This window comes from Mauremys reevesii, linkage group 2, assembly GCF_016161935.1.
Source record: "Mauremys reevesii isolate NIE-2019 linkage group 2, ASM1616193v1, whole genome shotgun sequence".
NCBI lineage: Eukaryota > Metazoa > Chordata > Testudines > Geoemydidae > Mauremys > Mauremys reevesii.
Window position 1 is genome coordinate 155,844,660 of NC_052624.1, and position 21,610 is coordinate 155,866,269.

The 21,610-nt window shown below is 48.4% G+C and overlaps 2 protein-coding genes across 2 annotated transcripts in view; one reads left to right on the forward strand and one right to left on the reverse strand.

The window, feature by feature from the left end:
* Window positions 1-267: 267 nt before the first annotated feature.
* FGF17 (fibroblast growth factor 17) lies at window positions 268-19,876 on the reverse strand. Its single transcript, XM_039522581.1, has 5 exons — window positions 19,162-19,876; window positions 18,978-19,014; window positions 10,053-10,230; window positions 4,926-5,032; window positions 268-3,019 (listed from the first exon to the last, which is right to left on the reverse strand). Exons 1-5 carry the CDS (start codon window positions 19,194-19,196, stop codon window positions 2,723-2,725), a joined length of 654 nt encoding a protein of 217 aa, XP_039378515.1. The 5' UTR covers window positions 19,197-19,876; the 3' UTR covers window positions 268-2,722.
* The window catches only part of PBDC1 (polysaccharide biosynthesis domain containing 1), a 53,682-nt gene continuing 38,489 nt past the window's right edge, over window positions 6,418-21,610 (forward strand). The window contains exon 1 of the mRNA XM_039522586.1: window positions 6,418-6,534. The gene's annotated coding sequence lies outside the window, so the exon portion shown is untranslated. The remainder of the gene's footprint in view (window positions 6,535-21,610) is intronic.

Consider the following 21,610-nt stretch of genomic DNA (forward strand, 5'->3'; position numbering starts at 1 on the left):
CGTTCATTCCCTCTGAAGCACTTGCCATTGGCTACTGTCAGAAGACAGGATACTGGGCTAGGTGGACCATTGGTCTGACCCAGTTCGGCCATTTTTATGTTCAGTCTATTAACTTTCAAACAACACAGCCTCCTAAAGGCCTAAGTTACTTTTGAAAATGGGACTGAGGCTCCCAAGTCACTCAAGCACTTTTGAAAATTGTACCCTAAGCTCTTTGGCACAAGGATTGTCTCCCACTATCCCTCGGTGCAGCCTCCAGCACAATGGACTCTGGGGGTGGCACTGGAATACCCATCAAGATAACAATTCTGAGGCATTAAACAAATTTAAACATCCATGCCTGTGTTAGGGCCTGTCTACACAGCAAAAGCGATGCAGGGGCCAGCCTACTGAGCTAGCTTGAATCCAGCTAGTGTGGGTAGCAGTAGCAGTGAAAACAGCACAGTGCGGGCTTCAGCTCTGATAGTACGAGGCGAGCCTGGCATAGATGTTGGGTACACACTCGACTTGCCAGCCCGCTCTGCTGACTTCATATTGTTACCAATACTAGCTAAATGAAAGCTAGCTTGGATAGGCTGGCCTGTGCACAGCGTCTGTTGTGTAGACAGCCCTTTAGAAATAGAGCCAAAGATTACTCTGCCTGAAATCACTGGGGAGGGAAAATCATTTGCTTTTTGCCACGTGTGCACTTTATTTAACTCTCTGTACTTTGCTCAACTTGGGAAGTGCAGCTAGACCGGCCCTCTGTGGCTGCGGCATTTGGGTCCCCAGTACAGCAGAGCAACGCTTACATCTCAAAAGAAACATACAGACAAGCCCCCAAAACATGCTGTGCTTGAAATAAAAAAAACACCCAAGACATTAATTTTTATTCATTTCAGGTTGTTTTGTTTTTTTTAAATCCCAAAGTCTAAATGTTTAGGCCTAAAGCGACAACAGTCGACTCTTTAAGGAAATATTGGAATGTATTAAAAACCCCTAAAAGTGGTTTCTCTTTACCTGATAGGGAATCATAGACACTAGGCCAGGTCGCTCCCTGGCTAGTCAAATGGGGGTTCCTCATTTTATTTCTCTTCCAAAGTGGGAGTGTGGTTGGTAATTTGGTCTCTTGAAGCAAAAGGAAAGACCCTGACTGAGGGAAGAAGGGAAGTCAAAACCCTACAATAAAATAAATAAAATAAGAGGCTTGTGACAAGCTGAAAACAAGTGCTGGGATCTTGCCTCTGCAACTGTGGTGCTCAACCTTTTCCATGCTGGAACGCCCACCCCTCAGTCCTAGAACCCGCTTCCCTCTGGGTAATAACCAACCAGGAGGGGAAAGAAGGCCCAGTGGTTAGAGTGCTAAGTCAGTACTCTAAAGACCTACGCTCAATTCCCTGGTCTTTCTCCGACTTTCCTGTGTGACCTATATGGCAGTCACTGGGTGCTTTTCCCCCCTCCATCTAGATAATCCACCTCCTAGAAGATGGAAGAATTCTTCCACCGACTTAGCCACATCTCTACTGGGGACTAGATCGGTTTAACTACAGCGCTCAGGGGTGCAAATATTTTCATTCCCTTGAGTGACGTAGATGGGTCAATCTAAATTTTAAGTATAGACCAGGCCTTAGTCTCTCTGTGTCTCCATTCCCCCTCTGTACAAAGGGGATACTAGCACTGCCCTGCTTTCCGGGAGTGTTGCGAGGCTAACTATATTACAGATTGTGAGGGGCTACAGTAATGGGCCAGCTAAGTACCATAGACAGACAGACATCTACCACCCCCCTGGGAAGGCAGGATGATCTCAACCCTTCTGCTGCTCCACAGGCTTCCAAGTCACTTGGATTTGTTGGCCCTGGGACCCATGCAGACAGTCTCCTTCATATCAGCTGTCTGTTTGCTAGATACATCCATGCACAATGGAGAAAAAAGTCCTGTTAGTTCATCCCTATCCCAAGGCAGGATTCTTCCCTACAGTCCAGTCAACAGTCTTGTTCCACTGCGTCCACAAGGGGAGACTGTCCCACATCTAAAAGATTGCACCAGTCAGAAGTTTTGAGCTTAGCCCATGTAGCGGAATAAAAAAAACCAACCAGCTGCTAGGATTGGTCCCACAGGAACTTGGCTGTCAGGGTGGAGTTAGCACCTTTGATGCTGAGAACAGGGTCAAAAGGAGAAGTCTCCAAAACCAGTTGCTGTCTGCAGCCCTCCCAGCAGGGGTCGCTGTACAGAAGGGCAGGAAAAGCAATGGGTGTTGAATCTTGGGGGTCATTACAGGGGTGCTCTAGAACAAAGGGAAATCCTGCCTGGGGTTACATCTATTTACAAAAAATAACCCCCCAAACCTGACGCTTGCTCCTCAAGTCAATATTTCTTTGTGCCTAACAGAATCGAAGTATAAAAATAGAGCATCTTTGTAAAAAAAAAATATGGGGAGTGGCAGGGTGCTGGGGGGCACAGTCCTATGTACAGCTGGGGCAATGGGTGTGCATGGGTATGGACGCGTTTGGAAGGCAGGATGCGCAGCAATGTGCAGCATGGGGTAGTGGTGGGCACCGGGCATGCAAGTGACACACAGTCCTAGGTACAGAATGGGGGAGCAGAGTGAATCTGTGTGTGGGAAGGCAGATGGCCCGGCCCTACATACAGCATGGGGCAGCAGCCTGGGTCTGTGTGCGGGGAGCGGAGACGGCTCAGCCCTCCGCACAGCAGGGGTGAGTGGTACTATCCAAAGCACAGGGCCCTACGTGCGGGGCCGCGGGGTACGGGTGCGCTTCGTCCGGCGCGTCGGGGAGGAGGACCCCACAAACTCAAACTGCTTCTGCCGCTCGGCGTTGTTGGGGAAGGGCAGCTGGCCGCGGTAGAGGCGCTTGATGAAGTGTGCCTCCCGCTGGTTCTGGCGGCTCTTGGTGGCTTTCCGAGGGCGGCCCTTGCGCGTGAAGGCCATGTACCAGCCCTCGTGGCGGGCATTCTGGAAGGCTGTGTAATTGTTCTCCAGAACGATCTCAGTGAAGATGCAGTCTTTGCTCTTGCCATTGGGCTGGAGGGAAGGAAGGGGGAGAGAGTGGGTTAATCCAGCAGGGAAAGGGTTAAGTGTTGTTAGGCTGGGTCTGATCCTGGGCCACTGGTTTTGCCACTGGACTTTGTGGGAGCAGAATCAAGGCCTGGGAGGATTTAGTGCCAATAGAAGGTGCCGGGTTGCCAGACCTAATGGAAGCTGGGCAGGCTTCCCAGGCCCCTGCCAGGCAGGGAACCCCACCGCTCAGGGGTAAGAGAGGAGTCCAGTCTCTCTGTCCCATTCAGTCCTTGGCTGCTGTTGTGGGGCTCCCAACAACGGGGCTGTATAATGCTAATGGGATGGGGGGAGGTGCTTTCTGGGATCCAGTGAGAACTGGACTAAGACTCACCAGGTTCATAGAATCATCGGGCTGGAAGAGACCTTGAGAGGTCATCCAGTCCAGCCCCCAATCTGAGGCTGGACCAAGCAAACCTAGACCACTCCTCCGACCTGCTGTTAAAAGCCTCCAATGACAGGGATTCCACAACCTCCCTTGGTAACCTGTTCCAGAGCTTAACTACCCGTAGGTTAGAAAGTTTTTCCTAATATCTAACCTACATCTCCCGTGCTGCAGATTAAGCCCATTGCTTCTTGTCCCACCTTCAGTAGACATGTAGAACAATTCATTCATGGCACCCAGGCCACCAACCTGCCAGCCAGAGCTGGACTGGAACTGATGCCCTCTGCTCCCTTTTCAATCCCATCAGTCATTCAGTCCCCCTTTGACTTGCAGTTTTGCTCAGACAGCTACTTGAGATAGATCTCCCACTCCACATATCATCCTAGGGCAGAGCTTCTGTTTTCTCCTCACCATGATGGAAGAATCAAAGAACAACCAGACCCCAGAGTATCCATCCCAAGCCCACAGCCTGCTGACGTGGGGCTTTGAGAGTTTACTCAGGGCTCTCTGGAAATAGCATGAACATCAATAAAGCTCCCTCCTGTAGCTCGCTATCGAATCCCAGGGCCTTCATTTAAGGAGCTTCCAATTAACAGGGAGACAATATGATGCAGTGGGAGAGCACCCTACAGTCTTTCTGTCTCACTGTAATGCTTATCTGGGCTAACCAGGACTCCAGCAGCATGAACTTCCCCACAGCAGGGCCTTGTCCATGCCAGCCAGGTCTCCAGCAGAATGAGAATGGCCCTTGGTAGTACCTGGGCCTCTGATCCCTAAAGTTTCCAATCACCTGTTCCAAAGTGGAAAGAAAAGTGTCTGAGGAAGCATCCAGATGGGGCAGCAATGGAGCAGTGCGCATCTACGGAGCAGTGCAGAGGCGCTAGTGTGTGTGTACGGGGAAGGGCTGATTTCTTGCAGCACTGATGAGACCTGCGGGACCAAGCATGACTTGCCTGTTCCCTGGCACAGCCTGCACGGCGACAGCAAGAGCACAGCTGGAGTGAACCAGCTCCAGAGCTGGAATGAACCAGCTTAGCTGCATTGACTTTAATGGAGCTATTCTGACTGACACCTGCTGAAGTTCCAGCCCATTGTTTTTATACAGCTCCTACAAAAACAGCAGCGGGGGCTTGCAGGGTTCTATGTTCTCAGAGATGGATCCCGATAAAGAAGAGAGATGTTATAGATTCAGGCACTGGAGGCCAGAAGGGACCCTTAGATCATCTAGTCTGACCCCTTGTAGATCATATTTATTTCACCATGTTACCCAGGTACTGGGCTCAATCACTTGTGTTTGGCTAAAGCATCTCATCCAGAAAGGCATCCAGTCTTGATCTGAAGACATCAAGAGATGGAGACACCACCACTTCCGCTGGCAGCATCCCAACACTTTATAAAGTTTGAAGGCCACGTTCCTTGACAGAGGTGGGGGAAAAGCACTGAGGGGCAAGAGGGTGGGGCGTGGGGGTGTCCCTGGCTGTGACTCACTTTTCCAATGAGCTTCCCCCTCTTGCTCATGCAGATGTATTTCTCGCTCTCGGCTCCCTTGATGCGCACACGGCTCCCAAAGGTGTCCGTCTCCACGATTAGCTTTGCTGCAAGGATGAGAGAAAGAGAGAGAGGGAGAAAACAAAACAAAACTCCTTCCACCGATGCTAGAGTGAGTGACAGCCAGTCTGCGTGCCGGGGAGTCAGTGTGTGCACTCAGGCCCACAGAGATCCAGAAGAGCATAGGGAGTGCATTAAAAACGAATGCCACCAAACGGCACACACAGACTTCGCTACCAGCAGTTACATTATCTCGGCTCTAGAGGACAGATAACCCAGTGGTTAGGGCACCTGGCTAATACTTCTTTGCTCTACCACAAACTCCCCAGGTGACCTTGGGCAAGATACACAGGGCACATCTACACTTGGAGCTGCAGTAGGAGTCCCAGTTCAAGGAGACGGACCCAAGGGTGCATGCTAACAATAAAGCGTAGCTGCTGCAGTGGAGGGGCTAACAGCCCTGCGTATGCACGCCTCTCAAACAACAGGCATGTGGCTAGGGTGCATAGGTCTCCTCGAGCTGGAGATTAGTGTCAAAGTGTAGGCACACCCTCACACTCTGTGTACCTCAGGTCCCCATCGTACCAGGGGGATAACAGCAGTGCCCAGCCTCAGAGGGCGGCTGCGGGGACAAATCTCATTGAATTGTCCCAGCACATGGTGCTTTCCACTCCCCAGCTAACAGGGCCGTGATACAGAAATAGGAGTTAGAGAGTAACCCAGCAGGAAAGCTGCCAGAGGGGATGGCTGGAGTGTCTAAGCCTCTGGTTTGCAGTTCTGTCCTTACATCTCCAGCAATCCACCACCCCTTTCATCTGAGAAGCAAATGGAAGCACATACCCAGCACAGATAACTTGCCCACTTACCTCAAGGATCTATGAGGACAGGGTGAAAGCCAAGTCTGTAGCCAGGGCTGCTGCTTTGATCAAATCAGGAAATAAAGGAAGCACCTATTTACAAGAAGCAGCATGGTCTAGTGGCTAAGGTATTGGATTAGGAGTTGGGGACCCAGGGTTGACTCCTGGCCCAAGTGTATGTTTTCAGGCAAGTAACTTCTTTCTCTGTTTCCCTTCCCACCCGTTGTGTGTTATATAAGTTGTTAGGGGCAAGGACAGAAATAATAGTAATTATAATATTGCAATTCTGCCTCTGTCCCAGGTAACAATGAACAAACCCTTCACGGGGGCATGTGATGAAAAATGGCCACTGCCAGTATTCAATATCATCAAAACATACAGTAAAGAGAAGATTAAAGTTGCACAAAGCATGGGACTATGCACAGTATTATTACCATTGCACACTGTATGTGTTTTGCTGTGTTAGACTCTCGACCAGTCAGTCAAGAGTTAATTGTCTGAGCGTCCATTCCGCATTCTTTAATTAGAACACCTGGGGTCTATTGACTAGAACCCTCTGTGAACAGACAACAATACCTATATCATTGCAATGAAGGATCTAGCCTGCACCTGTGTTTAATTAACCATAGCCTGCATCTGTGTTTGTCTGGAGAAAGATCTGGAAAGGGCAAAGCAGTAGTACCTGGAAGCTGGTGAGTTGAGCTATTTTAACTTCCAAGCTGCTTAGAACAGCCTGTTTTTTTGTTTAAATAGAAATTAAGTATTTTTATTAAGGAAATTCAGGGGTATCTTTGGGAATCTTTAACACATGACAGTTTTTAAAGCCTAATACCAGAGCAATGGGGAATAGCAGATTTCAGTAGCAAAATAGCCTGTGAGCAAGTATAATTTACTGCAGGAGGGCTTCAGCTCCTGCAAAATGTAATGCTGTTCTAGGTTGAAATTCAGCCCTGTGCAAAGGGCCAGAATAATGCCTATGTACCACTTAGTAGCACTAGTATTACTGTAGTGCTTAGGAGCCCCACTCATGGAGCAGGACCCCATTGTGCCAGGTGCTGCATAAGGATTAACTCACAAGATGAGACTCTCAGCTTTTTTTTTTTTTTTTAAATGAAAGTTCTAGCCCTCCTGGATATAGGGAAAAGCCTGAAAACATGACCTGTGTGCATCCTAAAGCCTCAGATTTTTTTTAAACATGATTTTAAGCCAATCTCATGATTTTTGGAGGGCCCAGGAAGGATCACTCTCCAAAATTTGGGATGCTTTTTAATTTTTGAACCCTCTGGGTGTGGGAATTATTTACAAATGCTTGAGGGGTGGGCACACTGCATTTAAGCCCTCAAAAAGGGGTCTTAAGTGGGACTCAAGCAGTGCATGGTTTCTGTGTTAGGCCCTCTGCAGAGGGGTGAATTTCAGCCTAAGAAAACCCCAGACTATTGTCCCTAGCCATAAAAATTCAGTTGTGCTGCTTGCCTTTGCAGGTGCCTTTCCCTCCAGGTATCGGTTACAGTGAGGTGAACTGTACAGTTATAGATGGGCTGGACAGTGAACAAGGCCCAGTTACAGTGATAAAACAACTAGATCTCTCAGGTTCTGGGACCCGCCAGTTTTGTGTTCAGGCATCTTGGCTTTCATCCCCCTTCCCATGTAAAATCCACATGGGCAGAACAACCATGGGGATAAACTGGCCACAAATAAATTCAGGCTGGAAATTAGCAGGTTTCTAATCAGAGGAGTGAGGTTCTGGACCAGTCTTCCAACAGGAGTAGCCAGGGTCAGGAACCTAACTGGGATGGAGCTTGATACGTTTATGAATAGGATTATACGATGGAATGGCATGTGATGACCCACGAGGTCCCTTCCTGTCCTATGTCCCTATGACCAATACTCTGTTTGTTCCAATTACTGATGGGCCCCTAGCCCAAATCCCCCCACCGAAACCCCTTGCCCTTAAGAGGGGTCAAAATCCCAATCTAAATTTTTGCACCGTTAGCCCATCTCTGGTTACAACCTCTAAGGAAAAGCCTCTATCCACACTTGGATGAGTAACAGAATCTAATTCTAATGCAGCAAAACATTATGCCTGCCTCCTAGCACTAACCTGTCTGTTACAGCTGCTAAATCAAGTGAATTAGGGGAGCCATAGTTTTGCTTGGATGACAGGGAGTTATAGACAGAATCTTGCTCTCAGTTACATGGATGAAACTCCTGTGACTTACGTGGGGTTGGCTCCAGGTATAAAGACCACAATCCAGCTCCCAGAGGAGCTAATGGGCCACTGACTTTAACAGGAGTTGGACTGATTCCTAAGCAAGTGCAGAAATTGGCACATGGTGCATAAGATCCATCGGAAGCTCACACCAAGGTTTCTTGCAAATTCTCTTATCTGCTGCACTCCAGGGGGAAAACATTCACCTTTTTGTTTATAATGAGACCGTTTCAATCAAACGGAACAATTAAGTTTTTAGCACCTCTCCTTGATTTGGCTACAGCTGTCCTGCCACTAGCTTTTTGATCAAGCCTTATTGTCATGTTTAACTGATCTTGAACAATTCCTCAATAAACAGAAGAATTCCCCCCTCTGGGATAAATTTTAATCATTATGCTTTGGAGTGTTCTTTTTATCTTCTGGCTTTTGAAAAAACATCCTTTGAAAACCATTAATATCTGTGTCAACAATCCTTAAAATAATTACAAAACCCCAAAACAAATGGACCTGCTCTGTACTTTTTGTAACCCTGAATCTTTAAATCTTCATTCGATGTTCAGAACAAACTGTAACCATCCTATTTTGTATTCTAACAGACTATCAATACAGTCTGATTCCTGCTCCCACTGAATTGGAAGGGAGCAGGACCTAAGTGTATTTTAAATCCAGTTAAAGCTTTTCTCTGTCTTCAACTACCAGGTTAAATCAAAATGTATTAATCTTCCAGTTGCCAGCATGTGCATAACTGAAGTCCAAACAAGATCTCAGAGCCATGACTTTCAGATCAGATTTAGGTTTAACCCCCAAATAAACTGATCAGAATATAAATTGAGCAAGAGTTGCATGTAACTTCACCCTAGGAGAATCTGGGACTATTGTCCCTAAAGTAGTGCTGGATTGTTACCATAACAAGCCATTGTATGTTTGAAGCATCACAGTCTCTGATGATAGTGAGGACTTTGCCTTTACAAGAGATATTTCCACAAATGTAAACAACAATCCATCCGTTTTGCTGGATTCTCACATGAAAGATGAAATCCTCAAGTCAAAGGGACTTTTGAAAACAATGGGGGTCAAGATTTCACCCAGCAATTCAGTCCCAAACATACTAGGGATGGACTGGAGTGACTTTAGCAAGACTGTTTTGTATATTAGACTAGAATGCTTTTTAAAATGGTGGCCATAGGTTCCTGGATATTCTCAATTGCCAGGAAGTCATCTTTCAGTTTCTAATACATACCAGTCTTCAGCTGGTTGCATTGCCAATGAAGCTGGGAAGGTCTCCTGGTCTCTGTCTCTTCCTTGGGGATATATATGAAAGCAACCCTTGTGACCCTTCTTACCCTGTACCAGGGATGCTAGTTATCTGCCTCAGTCAAGTGTCTCAAAGCTCTCCCAGGGATGGGGGCAGTACCATTATCCCCGCTTTACAGACAGAGAAACTGAGGCATGGAGCAGGGATGTGGTACAGTGATTCACAGGCAATGGTGGGAATAAAACCTGGGTGTCATGACTCCGGGCATCCCTGTTTTAGACACTAGGTCTCATTCCCTCCCTGAACTGGGAGCAGTCCTAATATCCAGCCCAACCAAACCCTGCTCTAAATACTAAATCCCACTCCCTTCCCTGAGCTGGTAATAGAACCCAGCATGTGTATAGTCTCCTATTGTGATAGCATCTAGGAGCCCCAGATATGGATCAAAGCCCTGGTGTCCTAGGTGCCACACAGACATAGAACAAAGAGGTGGTCCCTGCCCCAAGGAGTTCACAATCTAACCCAAGCAGTGTGACTCATCCCTGTGTTGGCACTGGCCTCTCTGACCAGGTCCCAGATGTGGAATCTCTGCAGGGCCGACAACCATTTCCAGATGTGGTTGATATAGCCACAGGTTAATCGCTCAGAATTAAAGTGTATTCCCCACCAGCCGGTCTCTTTCCATCGCAGATGGCTGAGATCTCGCCATGTGCTCTGGCAGGATGGGGGCACCTCCAACTCCTTACCGAATTTGTTGCCATCCTCTGCTGTGGCGGTGATCCTTTTGCCGTTCACCTGGACATGCTTGCCACTGGTCCGGCTGTAGAGCTGGTACTCCCTGATCTGCCTTCGGCTCAGCTGGTCTGTCATGGCGCCCTGGTCCCTCACGTACTGGTTAAAATTAGGAGACGGTTGATTCTCCCCCTTTGTTTACAAAGGGAAAAATAAAATCAATTTGTTTTGGACAGCCCCACAGACATGGCGAGGATATGGAGTCGGGAGCCATCACTGGGCCATCCTGGGCAGGATTGCTCATGCAGGGTGGTGGGATGGGGTCTGGGACCCTGAGGAGCATGCCAAGGAGGTGGCTAGGATATAGTTGGGAACCAACAAAAGGGACATCCTGGTCGGGAGACATAGAGGACAGGGGATGGAGTTTGGTACTCTGGAGAGGAGTTCACATACATGATGGGACCTAGCTTGAAATTAGAGGCACCCCAGGCCGGAGTCCTCATGCCGTTTCATTGCATTCCATGCAAACTTGTGTATACATTCTAGATTCCAGGACACCCTGGGGGGGCAGAGATGGGATACGGAGCTTTTCATCTCTGGTTTGGCCCTCTTCCAAATAGACAGTGACCAAAGCCATTGCCGCCTGATGGCTGTTAGCTGACCTAGGTGAAATGAGTCTCAGTCCAGTGCCCATAACACCACCCACCATAAATGGAACTAGCTGGCAGGCTCAACAGAGGACTGAATGTGGCTTGGAGACCCAGCTCCCCTCAGACTAGTAGAGGTGCTGGATCAAGGGGTGAGAGGCTGCGTGGGTGGGTGGGTGGATCAAGGGGTGAGAGGCTGTGTGTGTGTAAAAGCTTGCACTGCTGCTCCCCATCCTGCTCCTTTTCTGGGGATACACAGATGGCTACCTTCTAAGAGGTGCCTTTCTCTAGCAACATACCTACCTAACCAAGACCCACCCATGTCTCCTAGAAACTCAGAGACCCGTCCTGTTGAGAAACAATTCCACTTGTTTCTCTTATTTCTTTGTTACTTGGGATTGTTATGAGTCATGGTCTCCTGTGCCTTATTACCCACAAAGTCCTAGTCCTCTGGGACAGCAAAATTCATTGCTAAAGGGAAGACGATTCTCTTTCTGTGTCTATAGAAATATATCCATCATAACCCTCTCTCTACTGGTTCGGCAGTCTCTCCATATGTTATATGTAATATTACTCTCAGATATAAATATCTGCTTTTCTAACATAACCTTCTATCTTCCATATATAACCATCATCCATTCATCCAGTATAATGCTCTATCTAATATAAACCTTCCATCTACCATAAATAACCATCATCCATATGTCCACTATAACACACTATTATTATTATTATTTATTTATTTATTTACTTGTATTATTGTAGCACATAGGAACCCCAGTCCTGGAGCAGGACCCCATTGTGCGAAGTGCTGTACCAACATTGAACAAAAAGACAATCCCCGCCCTAAAGAGCTTCCAATCTAAACCTCTATCTTTTCCATCATCCTGGCATCTGGCCACCTTGTGAATGTGATTCTTCAAACCCAGGACTTGTTAGCAGAGCTGGGGAGAAAGTAGAACAGATGACGTAGTAAAGGTGTCCCCCTTCCTCCCCCTCCCCCCGACTCTCATTGTCCTTAGTAACAACAGAACAAGAGCGAAATACAGACTGTGCGAAAGAAGCTGAATTCTTCCCAAAGAATGAGTCCCCCCCCACCCCCATGAAGTTATCATGACTGATAATAGAATAAAGGATTGGGTTGTCCTGTCCCTGCTGTATTGCTGGGGGCCTTGACAGCAAAGACCCAGGAGTAATGTGTATTCGAAGATCTTCCTGGAAGATTATGCCCATGCAAACTGCAGGCGTATGTCACAGAGAACACTACTTCCACAACCTCATTGTGCCATCAGCACACAAAGCCTGCTGCTGCATGTCTCACACATTTCTCTGCGTGCCTCAGGACCCTTGCTGGGAGCCAGGCTCATCCTCAGTATTGACAAATACTAGAAAACAGGGGCTGGAAATAAGCGAATGGCACGTCAGCTGTAGCACTCAAAGTCTATGGCCAACACTTCGGATCCACGTTAGCCGAAACTGAATTAGAGGGGCCTGTTGTTGCGCTGGCACCACGACTGTTGCTGATAGGTGCCAACACTCACGCCAGAAGCGAAGGGCAAACCACTGCTGGCCCTAGGCTCCAGAACCCCAGTGCAACCCAGAGCCTAGCAGCTGCCCCCGGACCCCAGTGCGACCAGAGCCTTGCAGCTGCCCCCTGGATCCTACTGCAACCCAGAGCCTCGCAGCAGCCCCCGGACCCCAGTGCAACCAGAGCTTCCCAGCAGCCCCCGGACCCCAGTGCAACCAGAGCTTCCCAGCTGCCCCCGGACCCCAGTGCAACCAGAGCTTCCCAGCTGCCCCCTGGATCCTACTGCAGCCCAGAGCCTCCCAGCTGCCCCCGGACCCCAGTGTAGCCAGAGCCTCCCAGCTGCCCCCGGACCCCAGTGTAGCCAGAGCCTCCCAGCTGCCCCCGGACCCCAGTGCAACCAGAGCTTCCCAGCTGCCCCCTGGATCCTACTGCAGCCCAGAGCCTCCCAACTGCCCCCGGACCCCAGTGTAGCCAGAGCCTCCCAGCTTCCCCCTGGATCCTATTGCAATGTAGAACCTCTCAGCTGCCCCCGGACCCCAGTGCAACCTAGAGCCTCCCAGCTGCCCCCTGGATCCTACTGCAACATAGAACCTCCCAGCTGCCCCCGGACCCCAGTGCAACCAGAGCCTCCCAGGTGCCTCCAGGATCCCGAGGACCAATAGTATTACTGCCTGTTGTTTGAGCCACTGATGACCTAGGGTCATAGAGTTTAAGGCCAGAAGAGATGACAAGAGTATTTAGTTTGACCTCCTGTATATCACAGGCCACCAGCAGCACCCAGCATCAGTACACTAAACCCAACAACTGAAACTCGACCAAAGTATGACAGCCCACCGGAGACTAGACTGTGATGTGCCACAGGCAGAGAACAGGAGGGATCGAGGTGCGTCAGTGTCCGAGGGAGGGAAATGGTTAAGTGAGAGAGACCCAGATAACCCTGGCAAGGGACCCACACCCGCATGCTGAAGAGGCAGGCAAACGCCCCTGCCCGAGGTCACTGCCAATCTTCCTTCCGGACCCCACATCTAGCAATCAGTGAGCATGTGAATAAGAACCAGCCAGCCAAGCACCTGGGAAAGAGAATGCTTGGTGCCACCTCAGAGCCCTGGTCCTCCCTGTCTAATGTCCCATCTCCAGCTGTGGCCATTTCTGATGCTACAGAGGAAGGAGATTAACAACATTTAAAAAAAAAGAAAAGAAAGAATTGGGGGGGGGGAGAAGGTAATCCCTTCCTGACCCCTGTAGGTAGCTGGCTGAAACCCTGAAGCATGAACTTGTAGGAACATAAGACATAAACCGGAAGTGACCCCAGGTCCCTGAGTCCTGCCCCTATCATAAGCAATCCTGTCATACAATCGTGCACAAGAACCACCAGCTGGGAGGGACAGAAATGCTAAAGAACATCAAGGCTTCAAAACCCGGTCTAACAACAAAACATACACCACCCTAAGCGAGCCAGGCTCTCTCTCGTGTATAGGGGCAGGGGGCTCTTTCTTAGCCAGGCCCTACAAATCATAGTATGGTAAAGCAGCTAAACAGTAAATACCCCTGGTTCAGCTTCCACCCTTCACTGCCAGCCATGAGACATGCTGAGCGGAACTGAGAACTGAATGTGGTTCCTAATGCACAGTGACTCACCAGTAGCAAATGGTAGGTTACTCTTGGGAAGATCATTCTACTCTTTGACTCAGCTAACGATGGACAGAATCCCGCTCTGGTACATGTACATGAACTCAAGTGTTGAACCCGCAGTGGGGGCTCAGAGCTGGAAGCTCCATGTATGAGTGAGGAGCAACTAGTAGGGTGACCAGATGTCCTGACTTTCAGCATCAGGACCACAAAGCTCAACATGAAACTTGGGTCGAAACCTTTGGTCTCCTGTTCAAACAACAGGAGGCTGGCTGCTTGTTTCAAACAGGATCAACTCAGTGCCATACACCGGCCCGAGTTTGCTCCAAACCAGGCCTGAGTTGCCTTGAAAGTTTCCTAAACTTTAGCAAACGTGACAACAAACCAAATCTTTCTATCGATGCAGGAAACCAGAGAAGCCAGATGTGTTTGTGGATCTAGGTGCAAACATTATGTGCTGTAACCCTCCCAACATGCATCTGTGTCTCAGCATATCGACCGAATTGCCCCTTCTCCTCCTCAAAGATACACTAAAAGGAGAGGGCCAAATTCTGCTCCTCACTGGCCAGGAGCTACTATAGATTCTGATGATGTGAGAGCAGAATCTCGAGCTCAGCCTTTCTGACTTTCACTGGCATAACTCCATTAACGTCAGTGGCATTACTCCTGGTTTACACCAGTGTAACTGACAGCAGAATCAGCCTGGAGTGGTTCAGAGCACTCCAAAAGGCTACTAAATAAAGTGTGTATTGTACCCAAACAGGCTTTGTGACTTATGCTAATACCCTAGCAGAAACACATGCTCCCCAACAGAAGAGTTATTGTATGGTAAATACCAGCTAATTACTACAGACATGCTGGTTGACTACAATGCTGATAATCCTCAATCCCTATGTCGATACAGAGCTATCACGGAGCAGTTAAACTTCAATCAATGTCTTTAACTATGCATTTTATTGGTATGAGAAGACTTCATTTAATCTCTATGCAAGTGGAGTAGGAAGCCCTGATTTTAAGAGCTAAGACTGAGATTTTCAAAGCTCCTTAAGAGATTTGGACATGCAATTCGGGTGGTCGAACTTTTTAAATTTAAACTTTTTTGGGGGGGGGGGGAAATAGCTTTTTGACCAAAATACAAATGTTTGTGGAAACATTTTAGTTTGGTCAAAATGACTGAATTTTTCATTTTAAAACATAGAAACTGAAAAATACTTTTTTGTAAAAATATTCAGTTTTTGGTTAAAAAGTTTAAAATATTTTTTTTGTTTTGATTGCAGCAAAAATTTTCAGAATAGAGTTTTCAAAACCTGAACTTTTTACCAACAGCAGAAAAAATTACTAACACTGGTCATTGAAAGCTGGACAAAATCTTTTGTTGTTGCTTGAAAACCAAAATATTTCTGTGAGAATATTAGGAAAAAAATGTTGAAATACTTGGATTTTTGAAACCGCTGTAGTCTACATCGCTTAGCTCTCTTTAAAAATCTCAGCTAGGATGCAGATCTTTAGCTTGTGCATGACACATAGGTATATCCATCCTCAGCTGTGTAAAGTTGCTCCATTGCCTTCAATGGAACACCAGTGATTTACCCCAGCTGACATCAGTGGGGCTAGGATTTCACCCAGCTATTACCATAGCAGAACTGAGATCTTAAAGGCCTATTGCTAAATAGTGTGCAACCCTGCTCCCATTACGGTCACTGAGCATTTTGCCATTGACTTCAGCTGAAGCAGGATCAGGCCCTGTCTATGGACCACTTTAATCTGCCCCAAATTTCTCTGGGAATCTGAGTGCTGGTCAGAGATTATCTACAGCACCAACTTCAGCTCATCAGAAACATTCACAGAGCAGTGACATGGGCCACTGGGCTGGCTCAGAACTTCTTGCTATAAAAGGAAAGGCAGCAATGGGGTTCTGGTTTGTGACCAGGTCTCCCACAGTACTACACATAATAAATAATAATAATAAAAACTGGTAACTTAAACACAGATTGGCTCTCCCTGTACTAATAGCTTCTCTACAGTAAATCCGCATGCTAGGGTATGTTTCATAGACCTACTTGTGACATTATTACAAGATTTTTCAGACAGGCTCAGAACACACCATCAGGCCCAGATTTTCCAAAAAGCTCAGATTCCATTACGTGCTGAGCAGTTTTGCAAAACTGGCCATAAGTGGGAGCTATCCTCTATTATTTTATATTATGGTCACACTTTCTATCAAGGTTCTAGTTATAAATAGTTAATAGATGCTTTAATAAATGGTTTTTCAGAGTCTAACGGGATGACAGGTTGCTTATGACCATGGCTTACAACCATCTATAACACCTTCTACTGGCGTGCTTATAAACATCCATGCTGTAGGCTGCTCATACCTGTCACATGCTTGTAACAGCTGTTAATCATGTATTAATCCTTTATAAACAATTTCTGAATGGACCCTTAAAGTGCAACTATTATATTTACTGTGAGGCACGAAAGGCAGGACATTCACAACAGACTCGGTTGTGCAACACTAACTCATACTTGTGCACCCTTAGACGAGCAGCCTCGCTGACTCCATGAGTGCTTGTGCGAGTGCTCACCAGCATGAACGAGGGTGGCCCAACGAGCCCTATGTAGGATGAGACCAACAGAGTGGAGTCTAAGAAGAGACTAGTGATTTTGGATGCCTCCATTTTTCGGAGTGCAATGTGAGACACTTTAAAGGGCCCTGATTTTTCAGACGGTGGATGCTCAGCATGGTCTGGAAATCAGGAACCTTTAAGGTTTCCCAAGCAGGGCACTCAGAGTCACTTCTGAAGAGTTTGGTGTTGCACGGCCGTGATCAGGTGAATGGTCTAGTCCTGCCCAGGGGCTGAGCCCTCACAGATCCTGTAAACTTCTCTGGGGGTCCCAGGCACTCAGCACCTCACAGGACCAGACCCTTTGGCAAAGAGGGCAATTGTCTCCTTTTGACTCAGGCTGGCTTCTGGAGCAGGGCTCTCCTGCGCCGTTTCCCCCCCGCCCCCCGATGTGCCTCAATTCAGCTGGGTCTCAACTCAACTGAGCTCAATGGGGACTCTTCCTAGACCGGCTGCTGTCTGTCCCCATCCATCAGGACTCATAGCATCATGTTGGACCCGTGAACCCTGACAATGGGGGACTTGTGCGTTCCTCTGGGGGAGGGATGAATGCAGGGAAGAAGCCAGGTAGAAATCCCCTCTCAGGAGCTGCTTCCTTTTAATTCATCTAAAATCCTCTCGCCTTTTTTTTTCTGGCTCTGCTTCATTCTCCCCTTGAGTGATCTTTCCCACCTTTTCCTTCAGCATTCAGCAGCCTCCGCTCATTTCAAATCACAGGGCAAAACCTCCCTCTCTCTCTCTCTCTCTCCCCACTCCCCACCTCCCTCACAAAGGAGGACAGAGAGGGTCTAGCAAAGATCACAGCAAACATTATCTATGTGGAATCTTCACAGGTCTTTAGTGTGGCCGCTGGGGGGGATCGACCCCTTGCTGCTGCCAAAGGAACTGGTGATCAGCCTCCCAGAGACAGCTGCTCATCACACAGGAGCTCAAGCATGGCTCTGGCCTTTGCCAGCTTGCCGCCCCCCCCCCCCACCTCCCGCTCCGCCTGCCGTACACCCTCAGTGGGGGAAAGGCAAGCAATTCAAGGGAGAGCTCCACACCACCTTTCACAGTGCCATCAAATGAGCCCCCCACCCCCAACGGGGCAATAAACCTGGCCCAACACCATTGTGCTAATTTCTGCTCCATAACAGGCTGCATCCCTCAGCCTTTGTGTGTGTGTGTGTGTGTGTGTGTGTGTGTTGGGGAAGGGTCTAGGGTCTCACATTCACTTTAGAGGCTTTGGGGGGCTTGTTTTCAAAGGCATTTACCTTAAAAAGGTCCGGAGTGCATGTTAAGGAATCCAAGGCTGGCCTGTTAAAACGGTTTGGAGTCTAGCTGAGAGGGTGCTGGTATGGAACAGTGCATTTTAATAGCCCCGGCTTTTATTGAGATCACAAAAAGGGACATTGCATCTTTAACCCCCCCACCCCCCATTCCTTTTAAACCCCAAGCCACAGGAAGCTGCTCTGACTTTGGATTTAAAACCAATGGGCCTGGTTCTGCTCTCACATATCATGCTGGTGTAAATCAGAAGTAACTCCACTGAAGTGATTGGGACAGATCCCCAGCTGATGTAAATTGGGATAGCTCCACTGAAATCAATGCTGATTTACACCAGCTGCAGATCTGGCCTGATGGCATCACACTGGTATGAAACTGGTGTGAGAGGAGACTCAGGTCTCAAAAATCTCAACTTTGTATATTTCTGGAATGGAGCATTTCCCCTCAATGAGCAGTATTCTAACGAAATACACCGGGTTCCTATACAGCACAACGTACCTGTTATCTAGGGGTTAAGGCCCAATCCTGTGAGCGGTTACACAGAGGAGCCATTAACCTTAATTGTCTATTACATCTACTCCTAGATAGACACAATTTCATTTCTGAAACAATTAAAATAATTAGTCTTACCTCCATGATTATCCAGTCCTACAATTGGTCCTGAACCTTCAAACATGCACATAAGTAATTTTACTCACCTGAGTAGTGCCATTTGAGTTCCTTGGGCAAGATTCTGAACTGTTAGTACAGTTTCTCCTGAGCGATGCTGGTCTGCGATTAGAATCTACCCTCTAGCTTTACTCATATGAGTAAAGTTACCCATGTGCATAGGTATTTGCAGGAGAGAGCTCCTTAACTTTTAAAACTGTGCTATGTTTAATAACTTTAATAATAATAAATCAGTATTGTCAGCATTAGCAAAACAGAATGCACAGGTAACATTTCGATTTCGGTTGAGAGTACAACATTAGCCAATTTATTTTCAAGCACCACACAAACCGATACATGCCACCTTTAGGATTAAAGCAATGCACCACAGGGGAAAAAAAGCAATTACTCTGGTTTCCAAAAGAGCTTTGGGCACTTTGGGTTTGAATGCTATTGCAGACCGGTGTCTTTAAACAATTTGGTTTTGTTGCAAAGAAAGAACTCCACAAGTAAATCGGAAAAAAACGTAAGCTGACTTTTTGCATTTGGGGGGGGTGGGTATGGTTAGTAAAACAGATAAGTCTGTTGCAAACGTACCTGGGTTTGACAGGAGAGCATTAAGAGCTGGAAACATCTGTATTTGGAAACAAAAGAGAGAGAGAAAAAAATACACAGGGTTTTGTTTGGGGGTTATTCTGTCTACTACTAATACACTATTGATTAAACCTTGTTGCAAATAAATGGAACAAAGCTAGCTGGGAGGAAAGAAGAAAGCGCTTACATGGAAAGGTTTTGGAGGCTGACGTACTGCTGCATGTCGCTTGCCAAAAGAAAAAAAAAGAGATAAATACATAAAATGAACTAAATCAGCTCTGAGCTGAGTGCTCTCAAAATCTCCCAAAGCTGCAAAGATCTCTTAAAGCTGGCACATTCCTGGGGGTGAAGCTAAGAAGTGGTGTCCCCTCCTTTTTAGTCTGAAACCCCCAGTAACAGCAGGAAAGGAGGTGTCAGAAAAAAACAACCCCACTTCTTGCACCTTTAAGACCACATGTGATCATAAAGTGCCTGGAACAAGAATTGATACAGTGCATGGAGATGGCTGGAGCAGCGCATCCGTCTTCTTCCTTCCTTTCTTTTTTAATCTTTACCAGGGTCCTTGCCGTGCTTGAAGAACCTTCATAGCATCCAACTTTGTTTCATCCATTTCCCCTTTCCTCCCCACCACACCCTTCCCCAAAGTAGAAACTTGCTGCTTTCCTCAGATTATTCACTGGGTTGCATCCCTCCTGCAGCCTGGTAGCTGCTTCCTCCTACATGGAAAGGTGGCTCAAGGCAAGGTGCTCCCATCTGGGGAGGAGAAGACACTTGAGAGGCTCAGGCTCCAGTAAATTCCAAGCTTGGATCCAACAGAGAAATTACGTGAGGGAGCAGGGGCTTGCTTGCAGGCTATTGCTAGCACTTCCCATGTGTCAGCCCTGAAAGCTTGGAAGAGTCTCTGCAGACAGGGGCAGAACCTTCCCTTCTGGCTTCTCTGCAAGTCATTCAGCAGCTGGAGAAGGAAGGAGGAACCTTACCTAGCAGGAGCCTGTGAGGGAGGAGAAAGGGGGTGGGGGAGGCAGCTTGGCAGAGCGGCTTGTTGTGTCCCCAAGTTGGAGAAACCAACCTGAATTAACAGAAGTGGGGAGAAGGTGATTGACTCATCCGATCCCCTACTCCCAGCCGCACACACCTGGCATAGGAGGGGCGTGCGCCTGTGGTAGTGGCTACCTGCTGCTTTTAACTTACTGTGCTGGGGCATCTGTGCAGGAAAGCCACAAGCGCTGGAGTTCAACAGCTCAGCTGGGGTGCAGAGCGTGAGAGCTGGGGACAAGGGGGGCTTTTTGGCCAGCATCATACAATAGGATCAGGTGGTTGGTAACTTATGTCTTGTGGGGGAAAGAATACAGTTACTCCCCTCCCAGCCTGCATGTAGTGATGCCCCAGGAGGTTTGTGTCTCCCCTTGCAAAGATGAATGGCTAGCAACCCACTGCAGAGGGGGGTTGCACGTTCCCTGGTTCCTTGCAGTGGGAGGTGATGGGCTAGCTTGCAGCTCTAGCTAGTGGCCCAACATGCTCCCAACCACAGGTGACCTTGGGCACTTTCCCACCCTGGCCCTGGGGTTGTGCCAAAGAAGAGCCCAGGCATCTCTCAGTAGAAGTCAGGCTAAAACCTACATGGGGAGGAGGCTGACAGCAGACGGACGTGGGCCAATAGCCAATACTTTGTTTATCTGTGTCCAGAGCAGTGTTCTCCAGAGGCGATGGGCTTTGATACAGTGTGTCCATTTGGTATCACTGCCCCAGGCCAACTCGGTGGCCGCCTGCCATTTATTGTGAGAATCAAGCCACTGTGTTTGCCTGGCAAATGAAAGGTGTACTCCCTTCTCTCCACACTCCCTCCCTGGGAGTCCTTGCTGCCCCCACTCAACCCCCGGCCACGGACACTCTCCGCTCCCCTGGAATGTAGAGGCGGGGGGTGGAGGCACTGAGCTGCCATTGCGTGGCTGGCGTAAGTGGCGCGTTCTGGAAGCAGAGATCATAGCAGAAGGGGGGACAATCTGGGAAACCGAGTCAGCACCCGCCCAGGCCCTCTGCCACTGGAATTCGGTTGTCTCCCTCTGAATGCTCTCTGCCTGCACTACTGAGCCCAGGCGCTGGTCTGGGGTTTTGCCACACTCAGGCAGTGCTGAAAGGGACCCAGAAGGGAGCTCAGCGCTACAAAAGCTCCCATAAAAGGAGCTCAAATCCAGGACTGAGACTGGAACTGAAACACCCCTTTAGACCAGGCCATCTCATGCTCTGAAAGTCTCAGGAGGAGTAGCTGCACCCCCATTCAACTCAGAAACTCTACAGTGTACCCAGTGATGAGCTGCCAAAATCTTAACAACCGGTTCCCTATAAAAAGTTCTGATTTAACGGGGGGGGCGGGGGGGAGACATCCTCGTGGGGCCGGGGGCCCCTGCAGGGCCTGGTCCAATTGCCCCACTTGCCCCCTCCCCTCTGGCCAGCCTTGGAGCTTGTAGCAGCCCCACTACCATCACCACTTTGCCGGGCCACTTAAAAAGCAGCGGCAGGACAACTCCCGAGCTCAGCTGAGCTGCCCAGCTGGTGCCGGTGGCTGGCCACGCTGCAGCTGGGGGGAAGCAGGGGAGGGGCCTGGGGAGCCTCAGCCTCCCCAGCTGGGAATCCTG

Bases quoted from the DNA above. Each gene is read 5' to 3' on its own strand.
- FGF17 (XM_039522581.1), bottom strand. From the start codon at position 19,196: ATGCAGCAGTACGTCAGCCTCCAAAACCTTTCCAT. The intron at 19,015-19,161 runs GTAAGCGCTTTC...TTCCAAATACAG, and splicing joins AGCCTCCAAAACCTTTCCAT to ATGTTTCCAGCTCTTAATGC. The intron at 10,231-18,977 runs GTACGTTTGCAA...TTGTAAACAAAG, and splicing joins TGCTCTCCTGTCAAACCCAG to GGGGAGAATCAACCGTCTCC.